At 34.2% G+C, this 12,426-nt stretch overlaps 2 protein-coding genes across 2 annotated transcripts; both read right to left on the bottom strand.

Annotated features, from left to right (window-relative positions):
- Positions 1–1,348: 1,348 nt before the first annotated feature.
- Positions 1,349–5,552, bottom strand: LOC130951073 (uncharacterized). Its single transcript, XM_057879685.1, has 5 exons — positions 4,994–5,552; positions 3,496–4,210; positions 2,520–2,886; positions 1,818–2,207; positions 1,349–1,605 (listed from the first exon to the last, which is right to left on the bottom strand). The coding sequence occupies exons 1-4, from the start codon at positions 5,286–5,288 to the stop codon at positions 2,157–2,159; spliced, it is 1,428 nt and encodes a 475-aa protein (XP_057735668.1). The 5' UTR covers positions 5,289–5,552; the 3' UTR covers positions 1,349–1,605; positions 1,818–2,156.
- Positions 5,553–6,970: 1,418 nt separating this feature from the next.
- Positions 6,971–7,459, bottom strand: LOC130950109 (secreted RxLR effector protein 161-like). Its single transcript, XM_057878657.1, has one exon. It carries the CDS (start codon positions 7,457–7,459, stop codon positions 6,971–6,973), a length of 489 nt encoding a protein of 162 aa, XP_057734640.1.
- Between the last annotated feature and the right edge of the window lie 4,967 nt (positions 7,460–12,426).

Here is a 12,426-nt window from a genome sequence, read left to right as displayed (position 1 = left end):
TCCAAACAATTAATCATTTAATCATGTTTCAAGCAAACAGTTTTTCAATAATTAATCATGCTTCAGGCTTCAAGCAATCAGCTTCAACAATTAATCATTTAATAATGCTTCAAATGGGTGTTGACCTGGTCTGTATACAAATGGTGTTGCTGAATGAAATAATGAATGTAGAACCAACAATTAATCATACTTCAAGTAATAACAGCAAGGTTTAGAAGTTAGAACCAACAATTAATCATACTTCAACAATTATTATTACAGCAAATTAGACTTATACCTAGGGTTAATGGAAGGGTGAAAGGGATAATGACAGGGGTGGAAGGGTTGAACAGAATTGGCGAAGACAGGGACAGTGACTGGGGTAGAAGGGTTGAACAGAGCTGGCGCTAGCGGGAAGACACTCGCGACGGCAACTGGCATTGGCGGTGACTGTGATTTCGACGGCTGAAAGGAAAGCTAGCTGTGCAAACGAAAAGCTGGCTGAAAGGAACTTGCGACAGTGAGTGGCTTCCACGAATCTTGCGACAACGGTGGTGGCTAGACGGAGGTTGCACTAGAAGCTCGAGGTGGAGACTGAAAACATGGGAACTGAGAGCGAAAGGTGAGAGTGGAAGGCTAGAGGGGAGGCTCGAGAGTGGGTCTGTGCTGTGGGTGTCTGGGTGAAAGATTAGGGTTCCTTTTTTGGAGCCAAGTCAAAACGCAGTATGTGACAAAATTTCAAAAACCAGTCGAATTACGGTTCGATTCGACCAACCGATTCTTAGTCAGTTCAACAATCTAACTTCGGTTTTTGAATTTGACGGTTTTATCTTTTGTCCAAACCGTATTTGTTAATGGTTCCCAATTTAACAGTTCAAACCGATTTCTAGAACATTGCATTTCATAGTACTACTACTACTACTACAGTTGCACGCGAATGAAGTCTCAAACTCGTTCTGTTTGAGAAGAGGGTGATTTTGCATCATGCGCCAATCCTCAAGCGTCCATAACCATCCGATGCTCTTTTTTAAAAAAAATTTAAATATTAAAAACGTTATTTATTTTTGTTTTTTTAAAAAATAAAATATAACTATTTTTTAGAAAAAATAAATAATTTACTTTTTTTAATAAAAATATTTAAAAAAAACATATTCAAATAAATTTTAAATTAAATAAAATTACTTTTTTTACTAAAAATACCAATTCAAACTAGCACATAATGATAAATTATTTTAAAATAAAAAAGAAAACAAAAAAGACACCAAAAATCAGGAAGGCTAGCAAAATCTTTAACCATTCCAGTTCAAAAATTATTAACTCCATATCTTTTATTCAAAAAAAAAAAAACAATTAAGATGTCAAACAGATGTAATAAAAAAGTTTACTAATAAATGGATAATATCGGATTGTATATAAAGCAATATTAGAACCGAAGTAAATATACAATCAGGTATATATCCACAGAAGTTAATCATTTTATAATACAAGAAATCATGAATAATCCATCATAGTGAGCAGAGCGTGAAAACCACCCAGTTAGATCGCATCAGCATCAGACGTTCCTGCAATCCGTCGGCAACTAACCGGTCGACATCTTTCTCTGCTAGCCTTTAGCTAAATAGGGAGCTGTGTGGCAAAAAAACCAACAGAAACATCCATCTTTAAAAAATATGATACTTATTCGTTTATGCTTGAAAAAGTTTCTTCATTAGAATTGCGTTTATACACAAGAAAAGGGCCAAGTAACTTGAATTGGAAGTAGTGATGGAGTATCACTGATGATTACCAAATCAACTTGAAAGAATCATATGCTGAAGTATAGGTTAAGCAAAGCATACCTTCAGCCTGGAGAAGCACAAACTTCTTCAGCCGAGAAACACCTCAATTTGCTCTTCTTCGTGATCGGCAGCATGTGTGCCCCAACAGCTCCTCAAAAAATGCCATACATCCACAAATGGGACAGGTCATGGAAGATGTGCAAAGCATCCTTAGTAGACCGAGATTGGAGGAATGGATCAATGTTAACCTGTCTGAAATACCAGAGCATTCCACCCATCCCAACTCGGTCAACATGCCTGCATTCCAATCAGCTAAAAGATAATTGGAGCTGCTGCAGCAGCCCGTCATCTTTCATCATATATCTCGAGCTGATTGGATGCAGGCAAGGCCCATGCCCCTCACCGGGGCCGGGCCAATCCAAAACTTGCATCAGGCGGAGGTTGATGAGACTGCAGTGTAGGGTACACAAATAACTACAATTAGATCCAAAGCAAAAGGACATTTTCTTCAAAAATAGAAATAACCTCGTATTTGATGAATGTAATTAACCTCTTTGATGGAATTAACAAGACTTTTGAGATGCATATAATTAATTAATAGATGATGAAATGATAAAGGGTAAAATAAAAGCCGAATTGCCATTAGAGTAAAAATTGTGTGCCTCAAACGTGAAAATGGACCATTCCCCTTTGGGCTCTGTACAGTGAGGAGGTTTATGTAACCAAAGATCTACAAATTGGAGAACTTGGTGGCTATCGTACCTGTGCAAAGGGTTGGTGAACATGTTCATGATGGAGAAAGGGCATTCCAGGGCGCTGACAGGGATACTGAGATGAATGCAGATACATGGTTGATGAGGGATGTGCACCAACTTGGCTAGGATTAAATGGTGACATCATGGTCTCTGGATGTCCATATCCAATTCCAGCAGGTGTTGATTGTGCTGCCCATGGCCCAGGTATATGCTGCGGAAGAGGTCGTGGTTGGTGTTCAGTAGAAAGCTGGGGTCCATGGGTGGATCCAAGCTGTGGAAACTCGGTGTTGTAATTTACTACTGGTGTATACATAGGCTGGATCGGGTATGACCCACCATTGAACCCAAAGCCAGGATCAAACCTTTGCATGTACCTGCAATGCAAGTTAGAAGAAGTAAGCAGACTAATCCATACTTCTACAAAATTTCAGCCACCATAATTATGAGTTTTACAGTAGAAATATAAAAAAAAGAAACACATTTTAAAATATATTTATAGAAGAGTTGCAAAAGAAATCTGAAAATGGTGATATTTGTTATTCATTATTGGATATTCATATCATAAAGAGTCAACAAACATAAATTAATCCTTCATATAACAAGTTCTGATAATCTCTCACCTCTGTTAATGTTCCTAAACAGGAATAAGAAGTGATGACATGGAATTTGATAGTGTTTTTATTCAGATTCAGGGGAAAAAAAAGACAAAAAAGGTTCAAGGAAAAGAAAATTTTCAATGCATATTGATGTTTCAACACTTCAACTGAGTGGATAGAATGACATCAAATCGAGGTCTGCATCCCATAATAATTACGCGTCATTTAGCATGTAATATGATTAGGAAGAGAAAAAAATTAAAATCACACCAAGGGCAACCGAATCAAATTCAAATTATGTATTTGAAGAAAGGAGAACAGGACAACAAAGTTATAAATTTTAGCAAGAGAATGCATCAGTAAAGAAAAGGTACAAGGCACACATACCTATCATAGCTCCTGTCATAATCAGGATCCTTGCGGTCAATCTCACGGTCCCGAAATATAGCCACCCTATTATTACTTTGCCGGTACCTACCAACTGCCTCTTTCTCTGTCCTACTTCTAGCCCTACTAGTATTAGTTGAAGACTCTACCGGGCCTCTACTGGAACTTACATCAGCTACAGAAGAAGACTTATCTTCCACCCGTTGAACTACCAAGGAACCTTTCATTGAGTTATCCTCCTGCTTTGGTTCACATTCTGGCTTCCCAACTACAGTACCACCGCCATTATTACTTGAACTAAATATCCTAGCACGAGCCCTATTATACTCCTCTTTTCTCTCTTCCACACTTTTAGAGCTATTATTCTTCGCTGAGTTTGAGTTTGCATTGCTAAGAACCTGAGTCCGCTTCTGTGGTCTCTGTTTAATTGCAACCTTCACATTCATAACAGCATTGTTTTCTGATGATAACTTTACTGGGATATCTGCAAGGCGAATAGCAGGAAGCTTACATTCAGAAGTTTTGCGAACAATAATTCTTGACCCCGAACCATCAGGTAGGCTATTATCCATTAAAACCATTGACTGTAACGAGTAATGCTGAGCCACCCGGTGTGCAGCCAACCGTAAGTAGGATGTCGGGAGCTGCTGGAATTCAAGCTGCTGCTGATTAGGATCACGAATAAACTTCTCAACATCTTGCTCCATACGCAAAACTGGATAAATTAAATGAGAATCATTGATAAGTTTAGATCCAAATCAAATAACTGAATAACATTCAACTGATGCTTTCATAAGAGAAATAATAAAGCCATTAGAAGTTTAGAGCAGTAGCAAGTAAATTCATCACAGAAGGACCCGTAAAACATAGATGTCTCATACTGTGAATACTTCATTGTGTTTTTTTGTTGAATAGGAGAGATAAAACCATTCAAAATATAAAAAATATTAATATACATAAGTTCCTGCACATTTTCCTCAAAATTCTATAAAACGGCAACCAATAGAGAAGCCCATGCAGCAAATCATTGCTTAGTAAACACATCTCACCAACAGATAAAGTCAAAGGAATGATGATAAATTTCCCGAGTTTTGTAGCCAGATAGGGCCAGGATGCACTTAATTAATTCCAAGTTCCAACTATTTTTCATTCCAAGCATAACAAGATAAAAGGATTTTCCTAAGAAATGTCAGACTCTATTTAAAGGATTCGTATCGCATGCATCGTAGGACATTTTGTTTTAATGCTTAACTAACAAGTGTCCTAGGTAAGCATATATATATTCTGCAGCATTAACGTAAGGAACTGTAATTTACAAATCACAAATGAAATTCAGCTAATTCTTTCAGAATTGAAAACAACAATGCACAAAGTAATTGCGTTTCTCTTATAACCGGATTTAAGTAAAATACACGATTCATCACAAACCAACACAATTAAACATAAAATGATTAAATGATTTTTGTTCAAAAAAATAGAGAAAAAATAAAACACTGACTCGAAAGGCGTTCGCGAGGGTTCTGAATGGCTTCACGGAGGAACTGATCGACTTGGTTGATGACGTCATCGGAGACCCTCTCGGATCCCGAAGAATAACACGAAGACGAAGGAGAGGAGTAAGAAGGTGGAGGAGGTGGTTGTTGCGGCGGTGGAGGAGCATCGTCATCATCAGCACCGGGTTCGAGGTTAGGTTTGTTGCGGGAAAGAGAGAGCTTCAAACGGTTCATGGATTCGTCCAAATCGGCCACCTCCCATGACTCCGGGGCTCCCAGATCCTCCGCAGAGCCCTCCATGAATAAGAACGAAGAGAAAAACTTAATCCCCGCAATAGAAGAGAAAGATGAGTTTCCCCCCTCTTTTGTGTAAGGCTAGAGAATCGAGCTTGATCCCGAAAGCGGAGATGGGTTCTGCGTGACGAATTTCATAGGAACTAGGGTTAGGGTTGGGAATTGAAATTGGGATTTGGGGATTGGAATGGGAGAAAGTGATTGAGAAGATGCGAATGAATGCGAAGCTGAGGTAGGGTTTCAGGCTTAGCCTTTCAGGTTGACCAACTGCGTTCCCACGTGTTAACCACACTTCTCTTATTATTAATTACTTGAAATTACAAAAACTTCCGTATCGTCTTTTCTTAATTACTATAGTAACCCCTCTATATTCTTAAAAGTCACAACTTTCGCAGATTTTTCCATCCATAGTTGATAGTTCCATACCAACATGGTCACGTGAAAACACGTGCCTATATTAGGGGAAAACACTTTTTTTCCTTTAATTATTATGAAGAACGGATTTTTCTTTTGTGGAAAGAAAAATAGAAGAATCTTCTTTCCCTTTAATTAAAGAAAACACAACAGAGACACCAAAAAAAAAAGAAAACACAACAGACTCTTCATATGAGGCAATTGTAAAATTTAATATAATTTTACTGTATCATTCAAAAAAAATCTTGAAATTTATGATTATCACAAATAAAAATTATTAATTTTGATCCATGGTAATAATAATATTAAAAAAAATTTACTTTGTCTATTCCTTTATCTTCTTAATTCTTTTTTCAATTTTATTATTCATAGTGAGTAAAGGAAAAAAACTTTATAAGTAGGAAGAGAGGACTAAATTCTGATATGTTTTCATAAAAACCAACTTTCATCAAGTTGGTTACATTTCAAAATAATCATGTAACTTTTTTTTCATGTAACTTCTTTTATTTTATTATTTTAATTAAATATTTATTAAACCAATAAAATAAGACACATCACACACATGAGACATCATATAATAATATAATTTCTTACATTCTCCCACTTGGCTCGTGTGTCATTATTCCTATTGATGGTTTAAGAAATATTTATCATAATGCGCATTTCTAAGCAATTACTTGCATAGCTTAATTTATCATGATAAGAATAAAACTAGCATGAGTCATAGCGGGTGTATGTCACCTAATCGACATAGTCCCTTCTATGTACTACAAAATTAGCCACATTCTTAACATGAGCCATAATTAGAAAGTATATAACATAATTAGCCCAACAATAATGTCTTCATTGTAAGACAATACTTTATTATTTTAATTCTATTATGTATACAACAAATTGAAAATAAGGTAATACAGAAACATTAATTCATTTGAGCTCAAAATGTCAATATCCATGTAACACAAACTTCATTAAACATACGTTGATCCTATAAACTCATAATACCCATCCTTTCAACATGACTAGTAAATGTTTTGAGCGGTAACCCTTTGGTCAAAGGATCAGCAACCATAATATTGGTGCTAATGTGCTTTATTAACACTCTTTGTTTATGAACTTCTTCTTTAACGATAAAGTATTTTAATTCCATATGCTTAGCACCTTTGGAATACTTGTCGTTTTTAGAAAAAGAAAACTGATGCAGAGTTATCACAATAAATTTTCAGCGGCCTAGCAATACTGTCAATAATTTCAAGTCCTGAAAAGAAGTTCCGCAATCACTTAACCTGAACCATGGCCTCAAAGCACGCCACAAATTCAGCTTCTATTGTAGAAGTAGCAATTATTGACTGCTTCGCACTCTTCCATGATATTGCTCCTCCAGCTAAGAGATACAAATAACCAAAAGTAAATTTTCTTGTATCTACGCAACCGGCAAAATCTGAATCTGAATATCCAATCGCTTCAAGGTGATTAGATCTCCTATAAGTAAGCATGTGTTCTTTTGTCCCTTGCAGATACCTTAAAACTTTCTTTGCAGCTTTCCATTGATCCAATCCTGGGTTTTTTTGGTATCTACCAAGCATACCAACTGCAAAGCTGATATCTGGCCTTGTGCAAGTCTGAGCATACATTAAACTCCCAACAACAGATGCATATGGAATTCCTTCCATCTGTTTCTGTTCCAAATTATTCTTTGGACATTGCATAAGACTAAACTTGTCCCCTTTTTGAATGGGAACAGGTGATGCTGAGCATTGTGCCATTCTGAATCTCTCTAATACTTTATTAATATATGATTTCTAAGACAATTCTAATAGTCCTTGTGATCTATCTCAGAATATTTCTATTCCAATCACATAACTTGCCTTACCCATATCTTTCATTTCAAAGTTATTAGAGAGATATTTCTTAGTCTCGCTTAATAGACCAAGATCATTAGATGCAAGCAAAATATCATCAATATATAGAACTAAAACAACAAATTTACTCCCACTGACCTTTAAGTATATACACCGATCAACGGTGTTTTTCTTAAATCCAAAGGACAGAATGGTATCATTAAATTTGATAAACCATTGGCGGGATGCTTGTTTAAGTCCATATAGTGATTTCTTAAGTTTACACACCATTTGTTCTTTCCCTTCAACCAAAAATCCTGTTGGTTGATCCATGTAAACATCTTTCTCTAAATTCCTATTAAGAAAGGCGGTTTTTACATCCATTTAATGTAACTCTAAGTCATAATGAGCCACTAAAGCCAAGATAATTCTTAAAGAGTCTTTTCTAGAAACTGGTGAGAAAGTCTCTTTGTAATCAACGCCATCATTTTGAGTAAAACTTTTGGCAACAAGACGAGCCTTGTAACGTTCAAGGTTGCCATGAGAATCACGCTTAGTCTTAAAGACCCATTTACACCCAATTCTCTTGCATCCTTTAGGTAATTCCACAAGGTTCCATACTTTATTTTGTTCCATTGATTTAAGCTCATCTTTCATGGCCTCTAACCATTTATCAGCATTATCACTATTAATGGCTTGTGAGAAAGAAACTGGATCATTAGCAATGCTCAAGTTATTTTCTGACTCTTGTAAATACACCATATAATCATCAGAAATAGCAGATCTTCTTTCTCTTTGAGACCTTCTTAATGCCATTTCTTGTGGTTGTTCTATTATTGGCTCCTCGTTAACCATGGGATTAATAAGTTCTTGTTCCTCTTGATTGTTATTTAGTCCAATAACAACAGGATCAATAATTTGTTGTTCCTGTTGATTGTGATTAGGTTCAATAATATTTGGAATAACAACTCTAGAAGTAGAAGTACAAATTGAAGGAACTTGAATTCTTACTTCTTTAATCTCCACATTTTGTGAAGTTGTACTCCCACTGGTCTCATTCTCAATGAACCGTGCATTGCCAGTTTCAATTATTCTTGTACTATGAGTAGGACAATAAAATCTATACCCCTTTGATTTTTTTGGATAACCAATGAAATATCCACTGATTGTTCTTGCATCCAACTTCTTTTCTTACGGATTATAAGCTCTTATTTCTGCTTGAGATCCCCAAACATGTAGATGTCTTAAACTAGGTTTTCTCCCAGTCCATAACTCAAAAGGAGTTTTAGGAACTGCCTTACTAGGAACCCTATTTAACAAGTACATAGCAGTTTTTAAAGCATACATCCACAATGATATAGGTAAAGATGCATTACTCATCATTGTCCTAACAATTTCTATTAAAGTACGGTTTCGCCTTTCTGATACACCATTTTGTTGAGGTGTACCTGGCATAGTGTATTGAGCACATATACCACGTTTTTCAAGGAATTTTGCAAATAGACCCGGATTTTGTCCTCTTTCGTCATATCTTCCATAATATTCACCACTTCTATCAGATCTAACGATTTTCACCTTTTTATCCAACTGTCTTTCTACTTCATTTATATAAATTTCTAAAGCATTAACTGCTTGAGATTTTTCATAAAGTAGATAGACATAACCATAATGTGAATAATCATCAATAAAGGTGATAAAATATTTTTCTTTATTGAAAGAGTTTACATTAAAGGGTCCACATATGTCAGTGTGTATAATTTCAAAAAGTTGGGTACTTCTTGTAGCTCCTTTCTTTGTGTGTTTTGTTTACTTTCCTTTAATACAATCTACACAAATATTAAGATCAGTGAAATTCAAATTTGGAAGGATATCATTCTTTATCAACCTATCCATTCCTTCTTTGGAAATGTGACCTAAACGTTTATGCCACAAGTAAGCAGAACGTTCATTCACTAAACCACGTTTAGTGCCAACTTTATGATGCAAAGTCATAAGTGATTCAGCATATAAATCATCAAGATTAAATTTATATAAACTGTCAGAAAGTATGCCAGAACCAATCATATAGTTGTGCTTAAACAAACTAAAACAACTATTACCGAAATTAAAAGAGTATCCAGCAACATCAAGTTTAGATAAAGAAACTAAATTCCTAGAAATACTTGGTACATAAAAAGTATCTAGCAAATCTAAATGATGTCCAGTGTCGAAAATCAACCGACAAGTCCCAACAGCTTCTACTGGAGCTTTATCTTTATTTCCCATGTAGACAAACTTTTCATTTGGCCTTATAGTTCGGGTTGTAAGGAATCTCTGCTTCGATTTAGAAACATGAGTCGTACCTCCAGAATCAATCCACCATGTATTACGAGGAACTTCAACTAAGTTTGATTCAATACATACATAAGCATAATTAAGCTTATTACCTTTCTTTTCAAACCAAGCCTTCCTCTTTGGACAATTATTTTGGAAGTGTCCAGATTTCTTGCAGAAATGATGCTTATCTTTTTTCTGGATTTTGGAATAGGACTCAGCAGTCTTTAATAGTCCCTTTCCCTTTTCCTTTCCATGTTTCTTTCCAGTTTTCTTTCCAACTCCTTGATGGTTCAGGTAATGGATGGAATGATTTCCTTGATTCTAAAGTCTGGTTTCCTCTTAAACTAACATATTATGCAACTCATGCACATTTTATTTATCTTTCATGGTATTATAGTTCATTTAGAAAGGACCATACTCAGACGGTAATGAGTTTAAAATAAACTGCACAAGAAAATTTTCATCCACTTTCATTCCCAATGACTTAAGTCTTGCTGCAATATTTGTCATTTCAATGACATGCTCATGCATAGTACGAGAACCATCAAATTTCATGCTGGTCAAAGTACCCAATAACGTCCCAGCAAGAGATTTATCAGTAGTTTGGGAGCGCTGTTTCACAAGTTTCATAAATTCTTTAGCATTATCAGACTTGGGAAGAGCTGACTTGATGCTGTTTGCTATGCTCATCCGCATGAACATAAGACTAAGTCTGTTTGACTTTTTCCAAGCTTTATAATGAGCTTTTTCTTCATTGCTACTAAGAACAGTAATAGCAGCAGATTTCTGAACTTGAAGTGCCAAATCAAGATCCAATACACCAAGGTGAAATTGGACGTGTTTAGATCAATCAGAAAAATTCAGCCCATTAAACATTGAAACAGACGTAGCATGCGAATGCAATGCGACAAGAAGAATTGCTGCAATTATCACATATTTAATATTAACACTTTGAGTCATAAGATAACACATTATTCAGATTCAAAGAGCATTCACATAAACATTCAAAGTATATTAATATTCTCCTTTGGGTGATATATTAATATACAATAACACAATATGCTAATAAATTTAACTTTACTTAGTAAAGATACATGCACCAATTAAAAATATTTAATATCTTTGGATATTTAAAAACTAATAACAGTACATATATATACTAACAATCATGTTCATTAATTATAAGATCAACTAATCAACCTTTGGGTGATCCTTAAATATCTCATAATAATAAATTTCAATTAACATAGAAATAATTATCATATAGCATCTTTTTTTATATGTAATTGACACAAAATAATAAACATGATATTAACTAAAATTTTTAGATTTGATCACTTTGGTGATTAACAAACCTTAAAATTTTAGTATAAAATTTTCTTTTATTGTCACAAAATTAAAAGATACTGTTTACTTTCGGCTAAATTTGAGTACTTTGCTACACAAATAGGTAGAAAATTAAAGAAATTGAAAGAGTTTTTTCATTACTTTGGATTTAAAAAAAATACTGTTCATAAATATGCAAGCATAATAACGCAGTGCGTAACTATGGCAACCAATTTCATAATAAGTTCCGTAGCTCAGTTGGTTAGAGCGTTGGTCTTATGAACAGAAAAAAATCAATTTCAATATATACACAGCATAATATCACAGTATAATAGTAATGCCTTTGAACACTTATACATATAAGCATTATCCATTATAATCATATATATATATTTAAACAATCATGCACGAAAACTTCTGAAAATATAATTACAAACTCTTATAATTGTAGATTTCATGCTGTATCAATTTTGCAGTAAAATTTTATTTTTATGGACAATCATAAAATTCAAAGAAAGATCTTGAAATTTATTATTATCACAAATAGAAATGAGAAGAGTTACTAACCTTGATTCATGATAATAATAGTATTAGGAAAAATTCACTTTGTCTATTCCTTTGTCTTCTTAATTCTTTCTTCAATTTTATTATTGATGGTGAGTGAAGAAGAAAGACTTCATAGGTAGGAAGAGATGATTGAATTGAATTCTGATATGTTTTCATAAAAACCAACTTTCATCAAATTGGTTACATTTTAAAATAATCATGTAACTTCCTTTCATGTAATTTCCTTTATTTTATTATTTTAATTAAATATTTATTAAACCAATAAAATAAGGCACATCACACACATAAGACATCATATAATAATATAATTTCTTACAGCAATGTGACAAATTGATGGACAAAGTTATTTAAAACGGTTGTAGGAATAACATTTTACAGGCCACTGATAATAATCTAATGAAATTTTCTAAAAAAAAAGTAATAATATATCTTGCCGAAACATTTTTATTTTTTGGAATTTCTTTCGTCTTAATTTCTAAATAAAAAATATTTAGTGTTTTTTCTGGTTCATTTAAAAAATAACTTAGCAAAATGTTTTATAAAATAAAGATATGTTTAATTTGTAATTACATTTTTAAATATGAGATATTCTCTACATCCAAATATTTTGGCATCCAAATTCATCCAAGCAATTTTAGGTTATGCGCTCTTTTCCCTCGCGCTTCTTCTTCTTCTCCTCACGC

This window comes from Arachis stenosperma, chromosome 9, assembly GCF_014773155.1.
Source record: "Arachis stenosperma cultivar V10309 chromosome 9, arast.V10309.gnm1.PFL2, whole genome shotgun sequence".
In the NCBI taxonomy this organism is placed as follows: domain Eukaryota; kingdom Viridiplantae; phylum Streptophyta; class Magnoliopsida; order Fabales; family Fabaceae; genus Arachis; species Arachis stenosperma.
Note: the sequence above shows the minus strand (reverse complement) of the source record. Positions and strands in the feature narration are given on the sequence as shown.